This window comes from Hippocampus zosterae, chromosome 17 (assembly GCF_025434085.1).
Source record: "Hippocampus zosterae strain Florida chromosome 17, ASM2543408v3, whole genome shotgun sequence".
NCBI classification, from domain to species: Eukaryota; Metazoa; Chordata; class Actinopteri; order Syngnathiformes; family Syngnathidae; genus Hippocampus; species Hippocampus zosterae.
The window spans coordinates 4,313,559-4,335,504 of NC_067467.1; the positions used below are offsets into that span (position 1 = coordinate 4,313,559).

Here is a 21,946-nt window from a genome sequence, read left to right on the forward strand (position 1 = left end):
TCTTTTTGCTATCACTATAAATATATTACTTGAAATGACGGGGCTTACTTGATCTTTGATCTTTTTTTTGTTTGTTATCTTACGGAATTGAATTGAATTGAAAGTCCTTCTATTTTTGGCATTTTTCAATTTAAATGTTAATAAAGTAGTAGTAGTCGTAGTAGTAGCAGGAGTGGTGGTGGTGGTGGTGGTGATGGTTGGAGTAGTTGTAGTAACAGGAGTAGGAGGAGGAGGAGGAAGAGGAGGACTGGTGCTGTTGGAAGTACAGTAGTAGGAATAAAGATGAAGGAAAAGAATTCAATCTTAACTCGCATGGGTGTCCCTAATGATTTGGCTGTGAGTGTGTAACAACACACACATGCTGCTGCACACACTGTGGGACCATTGCCACTCCGAGCTCATTCCTCCCTCCCGATGACTTTACAGCTTCCGTGAACGCTAAGTAACACGGGTGACAAACTCTATTTAACAGGGTTTTGTGTGCGTGTGTGTGTTTGGGTGTCTGTATGCGTGCGTGTGCGTGCATCTTATTCGAGTCATATTTGCAAGGCGGGCTGACTCAGTTTTCCTACATCCTGTTGGCCAGAGAGGAACGAGTGACCCGCAGGAGCCACGAGGGACAAGAGTAGTACTGTTTCAACACGGCTCTTTCCTGTGCACGGTTGAAACGACGACAGAAAGACAGAACGAGAGAGAGGGAGAGACATTTGAGAAAGAACAGTCGGTTGAGAAAATACATTTATCCCTGTGTCTGTTAATATTGCACAGCCCCCCCCCCCACCACCCGCCCCAAATGAAAGCATGCAGTCAGCAAAGGGGACAGAATGAGAGAATGGAAAATAGAGAGGGGAAAGTAAAGCGGTGCAAAGAGACAGTGGAAGGCGCTCCCTGACGAGTCGGTGGAGTCGAGTGAGTGAAGAAACATGTGTCCCTACCTGAGAATTTGTCCCCCTCCATAACCGGATCACTCCCTCCAGAGCCACATGTAGCGTCTGCACTTTGACTCCACTCTCTCTCTCTCTCTCGCCCTCTCACTCCCTCCCCGTCTTTTTTTGGACTTCCCTTCCTCCCTCCTTCCCTCTCTCTCTCTCTCTCCTCAGCTTCGTTTGTCCTCTCCCTGCTTTGATTCCTTCAGTGTGACGACATGGCCCATGTGCAGGTCATATGTTGCTCCCCTTCAGATGCTGCCGTCTAAAGACTGAAGCAACATTGTGTCCACTGTAAGCATGTGACAGAGCTATTTTCGCAAGGCCCTTCCCTTCATGGCGCTTCCCTTACGATGAGTCGCGCATTTACGCCCGAAACAGGAGGAAAGTGATTCTTAGAAAAGAGAGACCGCAACGGTCTCTGGGATCAGGAAACGCCACATGACACTTGACCCCTTTTCACATCCCTCACACTGTTGGAGGTCAGAGCTCACACGGTGAGCGCCAATTGAGACATCAAACGGGCCCCGATGCGAAGAGCCAGAAAATAATGGACGCCTATCACCTGATGCTTTTGTGCTCAGGCCAAAACCAGGTCTAGAGATGACATCTTGTTGTCAAGGAACTATGTTGACATGAAGGGGCGGGGAGCTTAATTTACATCGGCCATAGTCCTTTTTAATACAAATGTAACAAACTGGTGCCCTCTTGTGGCATTTTGATGCCATGGGACTATGTTGAAGTGAGGCTAAGAGCTTCACTTACGCAGGCCACAGGCCCTTCAAAGAGAAAATAATAAAATTATTCATCTTTTTTTTCTATTCATTCATCCTAGTAAATAATTGGTTAATTGGGTTATTCTAACGAAGAAAAAAATACAATAGTTGTTTTTTATTACATTTGTGGAAATAACAAAAAATCATAAGCAAAAAAAAAGTTAGTTTTTTTTTTTGCTCGTATTGACGGGAGAATGTCAGACCTTTTATCAAGCACGAAGGAAGCTTTTTAAAATGTGGGAAAATACACCCCAAGCTGTGGCTCCATCAAACCCCTGAAGCTCTGCACTCTGGCGTCCTCTTGTGGTCACGATTGGTAGGCGCCTGCAAGTAGGAAGGCCCGAACCTTTTTCATTTTTCGTGGTGACTGCGCGTGCCTCCCCGCCTGCCTGCCTGGCTGGCATCCCATAATATGCTGCTCACTTGACAGACATCATTCTGTATTTCGTAAAAACATGCACTCTTAACAGAAATGCACAAAAATAATAACGTATGAATTACGACAAGAGAGATCCAAAGAAAGAGGCCATTAAACACACCATGACACATTGTAATTCCGGTGATGTCATTTTCACACACACACACCTGACCATCAGTGGTGACACATATTTGACCACAATAAGCTTATATGCATGTTGTCTCATTATCAAGTGTTTATGGGATGAGTTCACATCCTGCACTGCACGTGTAAAAGTGTGTGCACATAAATGTGTGTGTGTTTACGCGTGTTTCCTTCCTGTTCTCGCGTTCTTTCTCCTTTTGTGTTTTTCCTTTTTTTTTTTTTTTTGCTGATGCTGTACAAAATACTCTATCTCTCCACAAAGACGCCTTAGCAGTGAGCGTTAGATATTTAGTGTATGTGCCAATAGCACACACACACACACAAATAGAAAATACACTATTCAGTGGGGAAGCGAGCGCCCATAGCAAAAACAAAGCATTTTCAATCGCGAAAAGCAGCACTTCGTCCACTAAACTGTATGTGGCATATGGCCACGCGACTGATCACAAATGGCTTCATAGAGCCGGAATCTAACCCTGCTAGGCGGAACTGCTAACCAGTCGATCACCGTGCCGCCCCGACGAGGGGAAGATACCATCGCAATTCAAACAATCATTTACCGCAATGACGTTATGATTGTCACGGCAGTCGTCTGTACTTACTCGGATTAAGGATGCTGGCGCCGTCTTTCTCCGTCCTCCTTGATCGCGCGCTGGCCGACCTTGCTGTAAATAGACACAGAAGTAAAATCATTTTCACCCATCCATTTAAATTTTTATTATTTTTTATAACGCTTATCCTCATTTGGGTCATGTGTGAGCTGGAGCCCTCTCCCAGAGTGACTATAAAATAAAGTGTCTGCAAATGTACACAAATGCGCAATCTAAATAATCTTTGGAAGAAGCAAAATGAAGCAAGCAGAAAATGTAACAGTCGCTATATAAAATAATCCACAAATACTTTTATTTGTTTGTGGGAACAACAAAATTGAAAGTCAATATTCTTAGAATGGCATTCATGAGCACTTATCAAATCAATAGCACACATATTACAATACGAATTATTGCTGTTACATTTCGCTAGTGCGTCAGGCATTTTGGTACGCCTGGACCAAAAATTCTTACACTCCGACTTCTTATTGAAAGCATTCCTCTCGAAGTGTGATCTTACATAGAAAAATATAGTGTACAGTAGTTGTTCAGTTGACAGTGTGCAGATGCAGCCGCAAATACAACCATGCCATGCCAATGACTCTTGCTCCCGGCTATGCTTATTTGTGTATCAAAGCAAACCGCCGCCCGCGTGTAGTTGGCGTCTGTAATTCAAACATTGTGCTGAGAAGGTGTTGTTTGGCACAGAAGTGATGTAATACGCCGCCACCTGTGGCGCTCTGGTTTAAACCGAGGGCAAAGTACTGACGGGCTGCTAATATGTCTGTGTCAGTCAAAAGTGTGCGTGGAAATGTGGAAAACGAGTGACTCCTGTAGATTTATCTTGGTATGTAGAGCTAGTTCTGTGTGCATGCTTGTGTGCGTGCGCACAAAAACTCTGCTCACCTGCTCAGTCTTGTCTGAAGTTGCACAAACACACATTTAGCGCAACTTCAATGGGTTATAAAGTCATCTCCGGACAACAGAGATCTATGACTCTTTTCCCTTGAAGGGGATTTGCAAACATCCTAGTTATATTTGCCGAATGACAATTCGCGGTACAACTGAGGTCAGTGTACACACATGATGTATTAGAAAAACAGAGGCAGTGTTTATGCTAGTGGAAAAATACCAAGTCATGTTTTTAACCACATGAATGAACTACGGGCTATGTGTCTACCCCGATTTATGTCGATTCCTTTTGGGCCTCATGCGTGCCTGTACGCAACTTTTAGTCAATCACCCAGGCTAACTAGTCAAGGTGCCGTCCTTTAATCCATATGGCTAACAGCAGAAAGTCACAACAGCAACAACGGTGGCAAGCAATCAACTGGCTGCTAACTTTCCAACCTCACAATTACCCTTTACTTGCCATGATTGTAGGTACAATTTGTAGGTAGCTGGGTAGTTGCTAGCTAGCTAGTTAGTGAGCTGAACCTGTAAGTTAAAACAAGATAGGAACTAAGCTAGCTTCTTCCCTCTAGCCATTAACTCCTTAAACAGTCACTGACGTAGTCACTCTTCTTGTACTACAAAATGGTACTACAAAACTACTGGTTACTCTAAAATAGTTCAATGATTTTGTTGTTTACGATGATACTAGTGCAGCGTGTTATACCGGTGACAAATTCCTTGTGTGTTCTGCATACTTGGCCAATAAAGATGATTCTGATTCTGATTCTGAAGCTAGCAAAGTAGAACTAAAGGGTGGTGATGATGTAGTAAAGTTAATTGCTACTTTGTGTGTGTGTGTGTGTGCGTGCGCGCGTGTTTCAAAAACCTTTAAAAAAGATAGGCAGCCCCGCAAGTGATGTTCATAAAGTTGACTCCCCCACAACAGGAAACATGAAAACCAGTACATGTGTCGAAGCTTTAAAGAAAACATGAAACTCGGTCCTATAAAACATGAAAAGCAATGTGTGTACGAACCTATTAAAGGTTGCGTCCAAAAGTGACTTTCAGACAGATGGTTCCCATATACCGGTAATAAAAATAAAAATAAAAAAGGATTCAGGATTATTTTAACCTTCCATCCATCCATCCATCCATTTTCCAAACCGCTTGATCCTCACTAGGGTCACGGGGGGTGCTGGAGCCTATCCCAGCCGTCTTTGGGCAGTAGGCGGGGGACACCCTGAATCGGTTGCCAGCCAATCGCAGGGCACACAGAAACAAACAACCATTCGCACTCACACTCACACTCACACCTAGGGACAATTTAGAGTGTTCAATCAGCCTGCCACGCATGTTTTTGGAATGTGGGAGGAAACCGGAGCACCCGGAGAAAACCCACGCAGGCCCGGGGAGAACATGCAAACTCCACACAGGGAGGCCGGAGCTGGAATCGAACCCGGTACCTCTGCACTGTGAAGCCGACGTGCTAACCACTGGACTCCCGGGCCGCCCATTATTTTAACCTATCCTTTGTAAATCACTGTTAAACTCCCATATTCACCGTTTCAGTGCTCACACTGAAGCCCTGTCCAAGATCAAAATATTGCCTTGGCGTCGTCTTGTAGCGTTTCGGTTCATTTAGTCAAGCCATATAACCTCGTCTAATCATGTGAGAGTGTGAGCGCGTGTATCTGCGTGCATGCATGCATGTGTATATATGTAGAACATGACCGGTCAAGTGCATAGCCTGGACAAACATGTCAACTGCTAAGTAACTGGCCTCAAATGACGTGAAGTGAAGGTAAACAGAGGGGATGGGCTGCAGCACTTAGTCGCACTTGGGATACAAAAGCACTCACACACGTTCACACACAAACGCGCTTTTGTGAATGAAGGCTCACAAAGCAAAGCAGGAAAGAAAGGAGGAGTGGTTTGCCGAGCAAACAACACCACCACACATCCTGAGGTTATTTCCCTCATGGGTTTTATTTATACAGTATTGTAATTTGCAAAGAAGTAGGAAACGCCGTTTTAAAGTCACACACACGTGTATCTTACACTAATTCAAACACGTTTGCAATATGTTTAAAAGAGGAGTTTGGAACGCATGGGATGGATTTTTAAATGTCTCAATATGATGGATTTGTACCTATTGCAGGTGGCCCCGGACCGTAACGCCATTTGTCTGCATGCATACACACACGGCTTTCAGTGTGTTTTTATGGCCCCTATTCCACACTTTGAGAGTATGCTGCAAATATTTCACAACAGTGCTTCCAAATGAGGCAAGAGGCAGACGGCGCGAGAGAACAAGGGAGAGCAACGGATGAGTGGGTGCAGACGACAAGCGCGCGTGAAACAAAGCGAGACGGGCTGACGCACATCTATTTTTCAACGTTGTTTTTACAGGACGCATAAGTGATCTACCTGCATGCATTCCTAATGAGTGAGGACCGCACCAAAACAAATCCAACATCGCACGCACACACATATAGAATCAGATAAGCTAACTAGCAGTAGATTAGCTAGCAATGTGTGTGTTTTTTTTTTTTAGACTTTTAATATATCCATGAATGAAGTATACTTCAGCTAAATTCGTGTTTGGCTAGTAACTAAATTCACTACTTGACAATCACACTTAATTGCTACGCTGGTAAGTTAGTCGCTCTCTTTTTGTAGCTTACACCTACAGCTCGCTAACTAGCTTGCTAACACACATACATGCACAGAAGACATTCAGCCTTGACCCTGAAACTACACTGCTGCACACACACCTTTCTGTACAGTACAAACACAGTGTAAAAGTATGTGAATCGAGGGTACTAATAAAGAAGACAATAAAACTACATCTACGAGACAGATAGAGATCGGACTTCCTTTTGAAGTCACTTAAGACGTCGGCGGAGCTTTATGACTAGAAACCTCCCTCAGGAAGCATGTACTTAGTCTATGTCAGGCACACAGGGACTCTTATGTGGCTGTCCAAGAAATGTCAGGTCAACATGCCTTTAACGGTTCAGGGTGTTTTTGTTTTTGCAGCCAGGAGGCGGATAAAGACAACGGAATGTCAAAAGTTTTAATCCATGTTTAGGGTAAATGCGAGTAAAAAGAACAACTGACGACATTGGACAGTAAGAACAATCTCGCCTGTGTCAGGAATAGCGCTGTAACTGTACAGTAGAGCTACATTCTTTGCTGCGCATAATAAACACTGGAGGGGAGGTGGACCCTCGAGAAAAGGCCGAGGCAGGAGGGTAGATATATCATCGGTTGTTATCGTGGTTGCATGTTGTCGTGATAAAACACCTGTTTGTCGTTTCACGTGACGTTTACAATGTGAACCTGAGGGCAGGTGTGATATCATTTTCAGTTGTCCAAAATGGCTGCCCCCTGACAGAGATCGCAAGAACAGACAGGAACTGAAAATGGTAATGACATGTCGGATTATTTCATAATGATGGTATGGAATGTTTTTTTTTTTTAAATGGATTCTAAAACTACATACAAATAATTGAGCACTACCATCGGGAGGGCCAAATTTCAGTATACCATATTTTAATGATTATGCTTAACTGATAGGGCCAGATCCATGATTAGCGCTCCAACAGCTGCTCTACTGAATGAACACCAACATTTGGGATCATGATAACCGCAGCACAGGACGTGCACGTCCATTTGCCCCAGGACCTTATTATTCCATTATCCATGGGCTTCGAGGAAGTCAAATTGAAGGTTTGGCCATCCGTCGGCATGTCGAGCCAGATGGCAAGGTAAATATGTCTCAACATACTTTTATAGCTTGACTTTTAGCATGTAACAATAGCTTTGGGCTCCCACTTAAAGGGTTGCAGGAACAGCCTAATAGAGGCAAGAAGCAGGCTTTGTTCAAACTGCTCGTGAACCTGGAGGTACACGTTCATGTTTGTGTGGAGTGGAACATTAAAGCACATACCAGGAGGACTTGGAAAATATGTGTGAGTGTGGAAGGTGTTTTTCATACAGGTTACTCATTGATCCAGAGCATTTGGAGGAAGCGGTTTCACAATAGATGCTGACTGAAGCAACAGAATCCCAGTTGCTTTGTTCCAACGATGCAAATGATGAAAGAACCGTGTCTGGCGTTAGGCCACTGCACAAAGTATAATCGAGACAAAAGCTATGAATGGAGATGGTTTCCACTCTTTGCTAAGCTGCAGTAAAATTGGCCATACTCCCCCGAGGATAAAGAATATATGCCTAAAAGTTTTGTGACACTATACGACTGCATGTGTTACTCTCCTGTTTGTGTTGAAATAGACAAAAGTCAAATCCCAAAAATATTTTTAGGTGATGACCAATCACGGCTCACCTCAGCAAGTTGCAAGTGGCAAAACGGATGGCTTTTGCAATATCAATCACAATGCCATGTTTAGAATGGTGGAGCCGCATAAAACATGTTACAATTTTTTTTTTTTACTTGACTTCCTCTTCAAAGGATATCACAACCCCATCCAGGTGCTATTCGTTAGACCATCTATGGCATTTTGCTTTGTTTGTTGACATTAAACTCAGCGGACTTTCCTCAGGCAAACCGAGACTATGTGGTTGTTTTATACATACAAAGTATAATTGCCTTCAGGTTTAGTTTGAAAGAAAAATCTAAAATCTTTGCTCACAAGTCCACTACTGTACATATTCCAACTTGCAGTGACAGTGCGTGTACGTGCGCGCGGCTCCTCCTCCCAAATACACATCACCACGCATTTCAGAAAAGCAATAGGCACACATACACTTTGTTATTATACGAGACTACAAAAAGGAATGTGACATCTGCGCGCACGCTCTCACACACACACACACACACACGAGAAGGAAGGAGAGGTGGCATGACCCAACTTGCACTTGGCTCCAATGGAAATGTGTCAGACGCTCGATCGCACAAAGACTCTGGAAAGAGGACCCGGGAAGAGCAGCATTCCGCAGGATAGGCCTTGTGTACATTGGAGTGAGCCGGAGCTTAGCTGGGAGGTCAATGAGTATCAGCGGATGGGCGCGAGATTAGGCGCTCATGGAAAAAGAGGAGGAGAAAGAGGGATGATAGGAAAGAGAGGAAAAGGTGAGGAGGAAGATGGATGTTTCAATCAGGATGTGAGCAATTGGCGGTGCGGCGGGCTCGTGAGTGACAAGGTGCTCTTAGCTGTTGCTAGCTTTGAGCCATAAGGCTGTAAACTTTCCACTCTTGTTTTTCCCAAATGGGATGACGTCACGTGACGCCCTTTCTCATCTTCCTCAAAAGTTCCCCATGGCTCTGTTCTGGACACTCATAAAATTTGGTTATAATAGCGCGATTTTTTTTTTAAACGAATACAACTTCAACTACTAGATGCCGTGCCCAATTAATCACTTCAATAAACAAAGAGCGTGTACTTCATGTGGTCTCACCGCTTTCCCCACGGGGGGGGGGGGGTGAATAAATAAATAAAACTATTGATACAACTTTGGAGTTCAGTTATGAGCGCTTCACCTCAAACAAGCCCGCCCTGCCTCTTTGGTGGCTGTTATTATCGTGACTATTGATACCACCAAGAATGTAGTGGGTGGCAGATTTTCAGCAAAGCCGACATTCATTGTGGGTTTAAAGAGAAGCAATATTTTAATATTTCCGTGTTGACTTGCCATTGGGAAACTGGCAGATTTAGAGTTTGTCAAGAACCTAAGACAACAAATGATTCACCTCGAATAACCCCTCCATAAAGCGGCTGCATTTAGTTTCACTCTGAACAACGCAGCCCCCCTGCAAAGCGAGCGTGGCATCTGCAAAGCGATTGAAAAAGGAACATACCGCGGCAAAAGTTGCAAAACATTTCCAGTGCAAGACTGCCTCAACTCAAAAAAAAAAAAAAAAGCTCAAGTTTACATTCCATTGTAAAAGCTGGTCGACCTTTCAACATCAACCTGGAATACATCAGGGAGTGGAACAAAAAGAATCCTCCCCCAAAAATGGAAAATAAACATCTTACCCCAATTGGCAAGTGATACATTTTGCTGTTCAGTAAATGCCTCCCCTCAAATCAAGCAAAATTTACAATAGAATGACGATAACATTCCAAATATTTTGACACGATGCAGTTGAATTGCATGAATCGACATCTTCAATGTTATCGGTGTTAATGTCATTTTTGTTTCATATTAAAGTGTTCCTCGTGCTTTGTCTCGTGAGCTACAGGAGCTTTTCTATCAGAAGGTCATTCATTTGGAACCCAAACCTGCAAGTGAAGCTCAGTAACCATCCATCTGTGCATCCATTTTATAATCCGCTTATGGTCACGAGGGTCGCACTCGACCACCGTCCCGCCTAACTAAGTAACCACACCCATAAAATCACAAATGAGTCTTTCTCCCAAAATCTGAATTCTGAAAAATATAGAGTAACTTTTCCATAATGACAACGGCGGAGCATCCACTCCGTCCGAAATGCATCTCTTGATAGCATGCAGGTCAGTAACGCACTTACCCGAGTATGAAAATTTCTTCATGGTGGGTGACTAAAAATTGGAATGATTCTTTTTTTTTTTTTTTAAACAAGCGTCTTTCCTCTAAGGTCCTTTCACTTCAATTGGAGTGCGTTAAGTTTGTAGCCGTGTATTCCAGCGCGCTGTGCACCTCTTTGGAGAAAGAGAGAGAAAAAAAAACAGACAGTTATGGACACAATCACACCTGCGATCCTGCGTCATGACGCACGCCCATGTGGCATGAGCGGGAGTGGTTTGGCTCCTAAACTTTGTGCTATTCTGTGTTTAGGAGCCTTACCTGTAGGACAGATAAGATGCACAACAAGGAAATTGTCTGTATATGCACTGCTAGTGAATAGTGGATTGACTAACAGTGTGTACACGTCAATAAAAGAGGATTTGTGGATTAGAAGAGCCTTCAGAATGTAAATATAAACTGTTTTTTGTAACTCTGCTCTTGCTCAAGACTAGTAACCCCACAAAAAACAACAACAAAGCTGATGGTTTGCTTAAGTGTTGGCCTTTGACAATGAGTGGGTGACCCACCCAACCACATGTGTCATGTATGTCTATGTGTGTGTGTGTGTTGTGGCAACATTCACCTGTTTACGGTCACATTGAAGGGGCTTCATTTCAATTTCAAGGACAAAAAAAAAGAGTAAATTTGTCCATTTCCTCATAAAGAGAAGTTCATCGAAACACCTGTAAAATAAAAGCTAAATAGCACTGAAAGTTGTCATGTTGCAGAGTCAAGCCAGGTTGTTGCCATAGAGACTGTTGCCTCCATGTGCCCTGGATATAAGCTATGGATGAAAAAACAAGAGCTACTCTACAGTACCTTTCATACTGATGGAAGAAATTGTGGCAATGTAAGAAACATACACTGAAAAATGGTGATTGATGGAGTTGCATAGTCTACTTAAAAAAATGATCTGGATCCAGATGATTCGATTTCCTTGCACAAAATAAAATCTACATTTTGTTGAGTCAATTCAACAAAAGCTCTTTTCAGTTTATATTTCAACCCAAACGACACAGACACATAGACCGGCAATATCTTGCACAAAATGTTAGCAATATTCCTGAATTGAGCTCACCTTACCAAATCTGCGACCTGTGAAAAATCTTCGTGCGTTACCTGTTTGTATAATACTGCCGCCTAGTGGCCACATCATGCACACCAGAAGGAACGCGGCAATGGATGTTGAAGCCACAGGCACGAACGAACCGGGTGGATGGCGGTCCCCAGGTGCCCATTTCGTGATCTGTGATCGCCCTGGGTAACTTGGGTGTCATCCGCCCGTGGGGCTCTACCTGCAGTTGCTTATAAAAAATTTCCACACTCCGACCTACGTCGACTGCACCAAATGAGTTTCTTTTCCTGCCATGTAGAAGGAGTCATTACACCTCTGGGTGCCAATTTTAAGGGAATGAAGAGCCACTCCTGGTGATTCGGAAGTGTTCAGAGTCACAACGACGTAAGACGCCAGTTTCGAACTGCGCATTTACTACTGGCTTTCTCTGAGCAGAACTTTGAGTTATTTCATGAAACAACATCAATTCTCCGCAGGGTGTCCGGGCTCTCCCTTAGAGATAAGGTGAGAAGCTCGGTCATCCGGGAGGGGCTCCGAGTCGAGCCGCTTCTCCTCCACATCGAGAGGAGCCAGATGAGGTGGCTTGGGCATCTGATTCGGATGCCTCCCGAACGCCTCCCTGGTGAGGTGTTCTGGGCATGTCCCACCGGGAGGAGACCCCGAGGAAGACCCAGGACACGCTGGAGAGACTATGTCACCCAGCTTGCCTGGGAACGACTCGGGATCCCCGGGGAGAGCTGGAAGAAGTAGCTAGGGAGAGGGAAGTCTGGGCTTCCCTGCTAAAGCTGTTGCCCCCGCGACCCGGCCCCGGATAAGCGGTAGATGATGGATGGATGGATGGATGGATGGAACAACAACATAAATAAAGCTACTTAAACCTCCCCCACAACTACATCTGGGTTCCCCGAATTGGGCACGTTTAACGCATTACAAGTTTAGTCATGCAAATTCTCACGTACTGTATTCTAGTCACTATTCCCAGAAAATTATTGTTGCAATCATTGGAGCGTTTCCAAGTCTAAAGGAATCTTGGAATTTTGCAACCCAAAGTGGAAGAGGAGGTACTCGCTACTTGCTTTTAGTTACATCTGACACTATCTAAGCTCAAAAAAACTTCAACTTCCAGTCAATCCAACAAATTTGTAGAGTCACTTGTTCGTTTCACCGTCAGCATCTCGGCAGGTGGTGGCGCACACACGCGACTGATGATTATCTCTTGCGCAAAGTATCTTGCCCTCAAATTGTGACAAACATTATCATTTGCCGTTTCCTGTTACAAGTTTTGGCAGGCACTGAAACTGTAGCTTCTGCTCAATGTATGCTTTTGAAAAACATACACACACACACACACATTGCGGTCTTTGCCGCTTTTGGCCACTGGGCTACGATTCCAAAAAGAGGGGTCTTGATTTCCGCTCGCTTGCATGAAGATGTTCCATTGCTTGTTGTTGTTGTAACACTTAAACCCACACGCTTCAACACTTGGTCAGGAAATTCATAGCTCGCAGCCACAAAACGAGCAAAGACATCCACCTGCTTTGTGCATGCAACAGACTTGATGAGAGGTTTGTTTTGTGACATTTCCATGTTGACTCACACACGCACACAAAAAAAAAGTGCCTCTCGCTTGTGTTTGGGCGGCACATACGACTGCACTGTACTTCTCTTTAGCCATCACTCAACATTCATCAGCGATAACTGGGCTGATCTCACGCTTGTAAGGGAGCATTTTGCACCTCAGAGCAGATGTGCGCAGAATGTTCTATTATCTCTTACTGTAAGATTTTGCTCAAACTTGACTCATGATGTGTTCATCACACAAGCCTATATTTTACGCGCTAATATGCTTTTTTTTTTTTTCCGGAACGACATTACACTCGGTAACACTCAAAGCTTACTTGTTCCCTCTCAAAACTACTTGTGAATTCCCCATGTGCAAGAATAAAGTCTCTCTGCCGTGGATATAAAAAGTTTACACACCCCTCTACAAATGAATTGAAAATGAATTTAAGCTCCAATCAAACTGGTTGGTGCGGGTGTGCCTAATATGATGTCGTGTAAGTTTATAAATGACCCGATCTCTTTGAGCAACCACAAAAAGTACAGAATATTGTTTTATTTCATACATTACAGAAGAAATCATGTGCATAAATGATTTTTTTTTTTTCGGGAGGGATTATGTACAGCAGAACAAATACTTTGAACAATTTTTCTTTTCGGATTGGATGGCGGAAAAGGTCAAATTTGTACCTCGGACTTGCACATATGGACATGTATTATTAGCGACTACATTCTAATGGATGTTGACATCTTTAAAAACAGAATAATTGCATAGCACAGTCGAGTTATTTTTCGTGTATCTGACTGGTTCAGTTCAGAGGTATGCATCCATGCAAACACATGCGGTGTTGCTGCATCGCTTGCTGGCCGGCCTTTACAGGATGTCCTTTAAGCTCGCAGTGTTCCGCGCATCTCCTCGTAAACATCGTTGGTGACTATGTGCCGTGGCCTATATTTGGCGTGCCATCTTTTGATCTGCCAATGATATTGAGGTATGATTAATGTTCGCCAGGGTGATTTTGTCAACGGTAACAAAGCTAAACAGAGGTACAAAATGAGACCCCAGTATCAAATATAAAGGTTGTACCTAAAAAAATAAAAAAATAAAAAGACCAATCTTAAATTAAACCCTCCAAGACCTTAAAATGAAATTTGCGGTGGTGTAGCAGAACAAAACCTGCCCTCAACTCCCACACTGATTTGAAAATGAAAATCGATTCAGGACTGGAACAAAGACAAAACAGTCCCCTTAGTACTGTAACACCTTTCCCTTGCACTTCCTGCAGTTGAGTAAATAACACCTGCCACGATGAGAAAATCTGTTTTCAACACAGATACACGCACCTTGGGTATGATCCATAGGAGGAGGGCGATGAAGACTCCAAACAGCACAGCAGCCGAAACCACAACGATCACCAGGAGAATATTCTGGTTTGGGTTGCCACACGGCTGCTCGTCTACGATTGAACAGAATAAGAACAGAAAGTCTTTTTTTTTTTGAGAGTGTGAACCAAACACAGCGCACCAGACCAGAGTAGTCATCAGTATTGACTTTTAATGTCCGATGCGACTGTTCCGGACAATAATAATCAGAGCACAGTGCAGAGATTAGACCCGATGAATCCTGCCGAGCAACAAGTGACCATTATTTTCTATTGCCCGATGGCTCACTTTGGATTCAAGCCAATGATTCCGCCTCGCAACAAGCGACCAAGTTCTTCATTTCCCTATGAGGAAGTTGTAATTGAGCACCTGGAACTCTGCATAGCAACAAGTAGCCACTTTTTTTTAATTGGTCAATTAGGCAGTCATGAGAAAGCCAAGCAGTTCAGGCGTTAGCAACATTTGAGTTGGAGTTATGTTGTCATTGTTTTTAAAAATAAATAATCCATGATTATTACTTATTGATGATTATTTTTTAACACATCCATTAAGATACCCCAACAAATTGTTTAAAATTGAAACGGTATTACTCTGCAATAATTTGAGATGCATTTGATCTATTCTTTTACATAATGATGTCACGAGGTGATGTGCGCTCACCTTTAACCACCAGCAGCACTGGACTATCGTCGTCTACCTTCTTTAGTTCTGACATTGCGTCGTCATACCACTCGTAGTCACAAAAGTACAGCCCCGTGTCTTCTGAAGTCAAGTTCCAGATGATCACGTCCACATTCGGAAAGTCTCCCTCCACCCGGAGTCTGCCCCTGAACTCCTTATCAGGGGTGTTTTTTTGGGACACCATGTGGAGAATTCGAAACTCCTTCTTGAGGCCTTTGAACAAATTCATGTTTGTCACGTTCTGTGGAAAATGCCTGCACTGGATGGACACAGATCCGCCGGGGGGTCTCCTTATCACTTCGATGTTCTCCACTGAGGCAGACACAAGATTACGATATTTCATATTTGTAAGATGTCATTATTATTTTCCCCTTTTGGAGCTCGTCATGTCAGCCTCTGTATCAGCCTTACCTGTTTTGGCAGGAGTCGTGCAGAACAAACACAGGAGGGTCGCGAGACCTAAGCACACAGCAGACATGTTCAACTGAGTTCTGAAGCTGCACGAGGAAATGCATCGGTATTTCGGTAGGTCTTCCCACATCACTGACGACGGCATCCTGTCACCTCTTTTTAGCTGCCGTCAACTTAGACGCACATGTTGAGCATCTTTCAAAAATGTGATCTTTAATGCGAGCAAAATATTTTAATCGAGGTTACTGCTCCGATAGACGAAAAGTAACCAAATGGCACAGATGATGCCATCATCTATGATATTGATATGAGAAAAGGAAAGATGTTATTTCTTTACAGCATTTTGGAACTATTTGATGTGAGTCAAGGAGTTTGCATGTTGTCCCCCGTTCCTGCGAGGGTTTTTTCGAGGTACTCCGGTTTCATTCCACGTGCATGGTAGGTTAATTGAAATATTCTGGATTGAAAGATTAATCGATTACTAAAACAATCTTTAGTTAGATCCGTATTCTGTCTCAAAAGGTACAGCCCTACAATTGTATACTAGCATTCATTCATTCATCTTCCGTACCGCTTGATCCTCATTAGGGTCGCGGGGGGTGCTGGAGCCCATCCCAACCGTCTCCGGGCAGTAGGCGGGGGACACCCTGAATCGGTTGCCAGCCAATCGCAGGGCACACAGAAACGAACAACCATTCACGCCCACACTCACACCTAGGGACAATTTTGAGTGTTCAATCAGCCTGCCATGCATATTTTTGGAATGTGGGAGGAAACCGGAGCACCCGGAGAAAACCCACGCGGGCCCGGGGAGAACATGCAGACTCCACACAGGGAGGCCGGAGCTGGAATCGAACCCGGTACCTCTGCACTGTGAAGCCGACATGCTAACCACTGGACTACCGGGCCGCCCTGTATACTAGCAAACATGATGAATTATTTTTTAAAATTCTCACAGCGGCTCTCACAAATTCCCAGAATGCAAAATTTCCGTGATAAAGTCCCGCAGGTGTACACCCGCTTCATCCTCTTGGCCTTCTCCATCTTGACTACAATCTTCCGCCTCTTCGACTTCCCCATGTGGCACGTGTCCAACGTCCATTAGCATGTTGTGAAGGATGCAGGCGCTCAACGCCACCGCTCTTGCTCGGCTGCAATTCCCGACATCCAGTCGTCGGAGTCTCCGGAATCGCCCTGTCAGGCACGCGACGGCCCGGTCCAGGATGTGAAAATGCGGCTCTAGCGTGGCGTTGAAGCGCTCCTCCCTCGTGCCGCCTCGTCCCGGGTAGGGCGTCAAAATGCAAGCGGTGAGCGGGTATCCGGCACGAGCCACGAGCACGGAATCAGGAGGCATCGGGTGAGACTCTCGCTTGAGTTGAGATCCAAGCGCCCCACCTCGGTCCGCATCCCTGGTGTTCCCGATGCGGCAGTGGATGAAGCGTCCCATGCGGTCGCACACCAATTCAAGATGGAGCCAAGACACGTTACGCTCTTCCGTCTTCTTTGTCCTTTTCACTTCTGGCTCTGCACTATCTTTACTTGAAGGTATCCGGATGGGAATGCGGGTGTGCCCCAACACTCCCAACACCCGAGGGATGTGCCGGCCTTCCACCGCCCGCTCGTCATGTTCCAGCACTCCGGAGAGAGGGAAGAGGGCAGCCTCTGCCGCGTCACCTGTGGGGGAAACATCTACATCTTTATCAAAATGGCAGTTTTCTGCATTGTAACCAGAGTGGAATGGGCAGGACCAGACCCATAGTGGAAACCGGGACAATCTGGGGCCGACTGGGGGTGGGGGGAATATTATCGCAATGATGATATGGTAAAGCTATTTTATCAGCCCTACCTAATGCCAGAACTTCCATTACAGCTGGAACGACAAATTTACATTACACCTGCACATAGGTGCGAGAATATCACGCTTCTGTGAGTTCTGTATAAAAGCCACAGGCAGAGAAATATCGACTCTATCAAATGTAATTTTCCAAAATCTGTTTGTGGCATTTCGCCATTCCGGCTCACAATATTGCACAACAAAACCTTACCTCGGGGCCAGCGAATGTGCTCGTCGCGCAGCGTGTTGACACATTTGCAGAAAAAAAAAGAAAATGCGGTGGATGTTTCCTTTCTCCAAGCGGTAGAGGCGGGACAAAGTACGGTAGCTAACGCGACTGGACAGCAGGGTGAGGCACAGCGGGACCGTCTGAGAGAGTGACAGGCGGGCACGGCCGGTCAACCGGTTTCGGGATTGGAAGTCCCGCAGGCGGGCAGTCACATACTGCGAGAGGGCGGATAATGGAGAAACATTGTCCTTAGATCACATGGTGCTGTGATGTCATCCGCTTACGACGGGATACAGAGCTCCCTTGCTATGATATGCTGTGATGGCATGCTCTCACCTTGACTGCCTCGTTGTCCTCCCGCACCTCTTCGGACACTTCCTCCGGGGTACTGGAGGATGCAGTAGCGACGTCATTTCTTGACGGAGATTCACTCGTTCGTTTGACTTTGTGTATCAGGTCCGCTTCCAGCACGTCCTCCACGGCCTGGTCCAGTCGCTGGTCCAGCTCGACAGTGGACAGCGGCTGCCAGTCCCGCTCAACCAGGTCCAAGATGGCGCGGCCTGCCGCTAAAACACAGCCGTCGACGTCCATTTGCCCGGCTAGGGAACCCCGTCACTGTTCTGTACTGTTAGCCATGTAGCTAAATGCTAACGGATGTGGCGTTCGATGGCAAAGGGAAACGCGACAATCATTTCATCCCAATAAAAAATTGGCCGTGGTGTGTCCAGGGGCATTTCAACAACACTTCAGAAAAATAATAACTAAGTCCGCTAACCCTTAGCTTTTAGGAAGACTGGGGAAATAAGATCAAATTAATATAAATTAAACATAATCCGAGTAAACAATTGGACTGTGGTGTGTTCAGGGGCGTTTCAGAAACACTGCGGAAAACAGTCCCGAGTTAAATCCGTATGGGATGGAAGGCAGCCTTATCTTTGAGGAATACTCCGGAAATAAACGCCAGTAAAATTATGTCATCAACTGTAACGACCTGATCGATAAAAATTAGCGTTAGCAAATTACCCGAGTTAAAACTTCAGATGCGTGTAAGGACTCTTCGGTAATACATATCAAGAACAAGCCAAACCTAAACGTCGTCGTTGTGAACAATGTTATAAGCAGGCAAACAAGGAGCAAGGAGCATGAAATGAGGGAAGCGTGAGTATTTTTGTAAGAAACCATTATCTGTGACCTGTTCAGGGCCTTTGCAAAACACGAGTCAAATGTTTGAAGGTCAAAGAAGGGACAAACACCAATTTTAATTGCCAATCAATTCCAACTTTAGAGGGTGGCCCAGCCTTAACAAGACACCATTAATTAAGCAAAATGTTTTTTTCTACAGATGTCTCCACCATAAATATAATACACTACTGATCAAGTGTTTATTTCTTGTTTTGAGAGGGGGGGGGGTGGTCTGCATTTTAGTACTGTATTATAAACAAGCAAAACACAAACTTTGATCAGTTAAGATTGTGGAGTAAACAACGGGGACCAAACAGAGAAAACAAGCATACATTTCTTTAAATATTTCGGCCTGATTAAATGTTTGTTGGGATTAAAATGATCCAATATACTCTTAGGAAATGGTCTCTATTACTTTTTGCTTGGAATGGCAAAAACAAACTATTTGGGCCAAAGAAAGGAGTGAAATCCTAACAGTTTGATCAATACAAACAGAAAAGCGGAAAAAGGTCTCTCCTGCTAGACGCCGTCATTGAAGCCAGTAAAGCAACAAGAAACTCACAGTGAAGTAAGGCATCCCAACGACAGCTCAAAAATAATCTATTAAATAGGAGGTACAATGCTTGGTGTTGAGCGGGTGACAGTGTTGCGACCAGTCTGGGCTGTGACAACATTTTCTAGCATGCACACAAACGCACCGCTCGCTCAAAGAACAACAACAACAACCCGTCATTTGCTTCTGTCCAGCTGCAGATCTTGTAGTCCTCTTCCCCAAATTCTCCCCGCTCCACCCCACCCCTGTGGATTTCCTTGTGTCTACCCCCTTCCCTCACTGAACGGCTTGCTCATTGCCTGTGCTGCCCGAGTCCTGCGGCTTCATGACATCCGGGAGCTCAGGCGGGGTTGAGAATGGTTCCATCCTCAGCTGCTCGAATGAATCATCTGCTGGGAAGACAAGTTGAAATTCAAGACCACCACCACACACACACACACACACACACACACACACACACACACTCACACGTCTGATGGAACAACACAAAAGTTTTTTACCGCTAAGCCGGAAAGCTAAGCCTACGGTGCCGGGGGACTGTGGCCGTGCCGTCTGGTTGGTGAAGCCGCAGTTCCCGAGCGTCTGCATGTCTTCCAGCTCCATGTCGTCCTGAACAACAAAAATAACACGAGTCAGCTGGTCCACACAACATTACATAACTAACAGTAAAAGGCAGAAAAGTGGCCCAAAAATGTTAGGAAGCCCGTGCTCCGCTACCTTGGTAGCTTAGCCAAATGCAAAAGGTATCGCCACAATAAAATAGGCTTTAGTGTATTGAAGTTAATTCAACCATTGTTGGGTGTGGTTCTCCACCTTTTTGTATCAACAATAAAAAAAATGAAAGTCGTCTTCTGTCTTTGAGAATTTACCTTGTAGAGCCTCTGGTCCTCAGGTGGCCTCTTGAGGATGCCTTCAACAATGCGCTTCAGCTCATATACAGATGTGGACTCTTTGGCGTCGGTGAAGATGGTCGTCTTGTGACGCCGGATCATTAGGAACACATCCTAGCGGACACACAACAAGAGCTCTATCCTCGTTTTTATGCGTTGTTTCCCCTTCTCTTGACTCCACCACTATGCCATTGCCAGGAAATGAATCTTACTGCGTAAAAGCGTTGAATGCAATTTGATTATGATCCTATACAATTGCAGGAACTGTCAGAGGCCAGCAGATGCCAGTATTTCACTGGAAAGCTTCCTTTGTTAGTGCAATGGTAAAATAAAATAAATACAGTACTGTACTACGTTTTTAAAATTAAATATTCATTTCTAACATGTATTTTTCAAACAAATGACAAGCAATCTGCATTACAGTAAACAAGATCAGGGTTCTTCCACATAAATGTTTTGTTCTTATATGTTGTTACCAAACAAGTGTAGCGTACACAAAAGTTCCTAGGTCGAATATGACTAAAAACTGTTTTTAGGGGTGAATAACAATAACTGTAATAATAATACAAAGAAAATAATTTGCCAGAAAAAGAATTTGCCAATTTGACTATAAATTTAAGGACACATTCCTGAAATATCACGAAGAAAAGCGTCCATATAACCAGTGGCTCACAAGATTCAGACTAGCAAATGTCCTCGTAACATTTATATTTTAAAGTACATGAAAGTGTGATGATAGCATTAAAACTGAAACTAAGAATTTATTAAAGTTGACGCTAATTAGCTTAGCATGAAGCTAACGCCGTTTACTTGGCAACTCGGTAGGCACAATTTAACCAGTGGCAGTTGTTATATCGTATAATTTTATGAAACGTGACTATCAACACGAAAAGCGGTTGGATTAACTATAGAGATACGCCGTTGGGAGATGTTTCGAGGGCCAAAAGCGTTTGTCGGGACATCATGACGAGCTACATTGCTAAATCTTAGCCCAACGTTGACACACATACAGAAGCCCAAGTTTCACGCAGCAATTATTCTCAAGATTCTTTTTTTTCCAAACGGCTCGACCTCGCTTTATGTAGCGTTAAATGACGAGCTACTGAATAATGTTAATAAAACAATGTTGATTTTGAAGGAAGGTGTTACAAAACTGCCAACTTAAGCTAGTTGTATTTGTTGTCATGGACACTAGACGAAAACGGCTTTATACGCCAATACACTAAAGTCTTGCTTTCATGATATGCGTTATCACTGCCGAGTGATTTATTAATAAAGCCAAGTTGTCGATAAATAACTGTCTAACGTTGAGAAGCTATCAGCCCGTTAGCCAAACAAAGCCAGCCTTGTGGACGTTGTCTTGTTGGTGACACTCGCTTTCCTCTCTGACGTGATGTTTAAAACACATCAAAAACATTCACCACAGGACCAAAATATTGTGATTTTGCCGTCTAAGGTATGTAACGTAATCAGCGTGTATCTTATGCACTCACCATGTCTAATGGTCGACTGCACAGTGAGAGCAGAAAAAAAGAGGAAAAAAAAACACCTCAGCTGCACAGCGACAGCTGATGCGGCGTTCAAATTATCAACCGGACTGTCGGAATTTCCAAAGTACCGACTTGGCCGCGGGGCCTCTTCGTGAACGCTTCGCGTAGAAATCTCGGCGACTTTATATATGTCAATTGGTACTCAAATTATTACACATGCATGTTTACGGGCCAATGTTAAATTTGTGTCATATGTATAAGAGCGAGCTCGTAGATGGTCCCGGCTCGTAATAAACGTAACCCACGCATTCATGGCATACGACGCGTCAATGGAGGCTTCAATTCTCTGACGTCAGACATGCGTGTTTTCTTTCGGTGTGTGAATATTTGTCACGTGTCT

The 21,946-nt window shown here is 44.3% G+C and overlaps 3 protein-coding genes and 1 long non-coding RNA gene across 7 annotated transcripts in view; 1 reads left to right on the forward strand and 3 right to left on the reverse strand.

Moving 5' to 3' along the window:
* The window catches only part of LOC127590477 (septin-9-like), a 41,251-nt gene extending 30,842 nt beyond the window's left edge, over nt 1-10,409 (reverse strand). The window contains exons 1-2 of one of the 3 annotated variants that reach the window (XM_052050035.1): nt 10,242-10,409; nt 2,867-2,929 (exon numbers count right to left, since the gene is read on the reverse strand). In XM_052050035.1, the coding sequence (XP_051905995.1) occupies nt 2,867-2,929; nt 10,242-10,263 (85 nt within the window). In that variant the 5' untranslated portion in view covers nt 10,264-10,409. Of the gene's footprint in view, nt 1-935; nt 1,200-2,866; nt 2,930-9,461; nt 9,508-10,241 lie in introns of those variants that run through there. The other 2 variants (XM_052050034.1, XM_052050040.1) reach the window with 2 other exon arrangements.
* A 3,020-nt stretch (nt 10,410-13,429) lies between these two features.
* LOC127589139 (uncharacterized) lies at nt 13,430-18,022 on the reverse strand. Its single transcript, XM_052048177.1, is given in 8 exon segments — nt 13,430-13,868; nt 14,238-14,350; nt 14,937-15,269; nt 15,369-15,416; nt 16,325-17,042; nt 17,414-17,471; nt 17,473-17,646; nt 17,768-18,022. Coding segments are annotated over 4 exon segments (1,197 nt in total). The 3' UTR covers nt 13,430-13,868; nt 14,238-14,350; nt 14,937-15,269; nt 15,369-15,416; nt 16,325-16,332.
* On the forward strand, nt 17,669-19,170 carry LOC127589141 (uncharacterized). The gene is made up of 2 exons (XR_007959295.1): nt 17,669-17,816; nt 17,888-19,170. It is a non-coding gene; the product is annotated as an uncharacterized LOC127589141 (long non-coding RNA).
* On the reverse strand, nt 18,800-21,800 carry LOC127589140 (elongin-B-like). Of its 2 annotated transcripts, none has more exons than XM_052048178.1 (4): nt 21,550-21,800; nt 20,036-20,170; nt 19,667-19,775; nt 18,800-19,558 (listed from the first exon to the last, which is right to left on the reverse strand). In XM_052048178.1, the coding sequence occupies exons 1-4, from the start codon at nt 21,550-21,552 to the stop codon at nt 19,443-19,445; spliced, it is 363 nt and encodes a 120-aa protein (XP_051904138.1). In that variant the 5' UTR covers nt 21,553-21,800; the 3' UTR covers nt 18,800-19,442. The 2 variants fall into 2 exon arrangements, with proteins under 2 accessions (XP_051904138.1, XP_051904139.1); XM_052048179.1 differs by having other exon boundaries at nt 18,800-19,555; nt 21,550-21,756.
* Between the last annotated feature and the right edge of the window lie 146 nt (nt 21,801-21,946).

Bases quoted from the DNA above. Each gene is read 5' to 3' on its own strand.
- LOC127589140 (XM_052048178.1), bottom strand. The intron at 19,776-20,035 runs GTAAATTCTCAA...TTTGTTGTTCAG, and splicing joins AGGACCAGAGGCTCTACAAG to GACGACATGGAGCTGGAAGA. The intron at 19,559-19,666 runs GTAAAAAACTTT...TTGTCTTCCCAG, and splicing joins CTTAGCTTTCCGGCTTAGCG to CAGATGATTCATTCGAGCAG.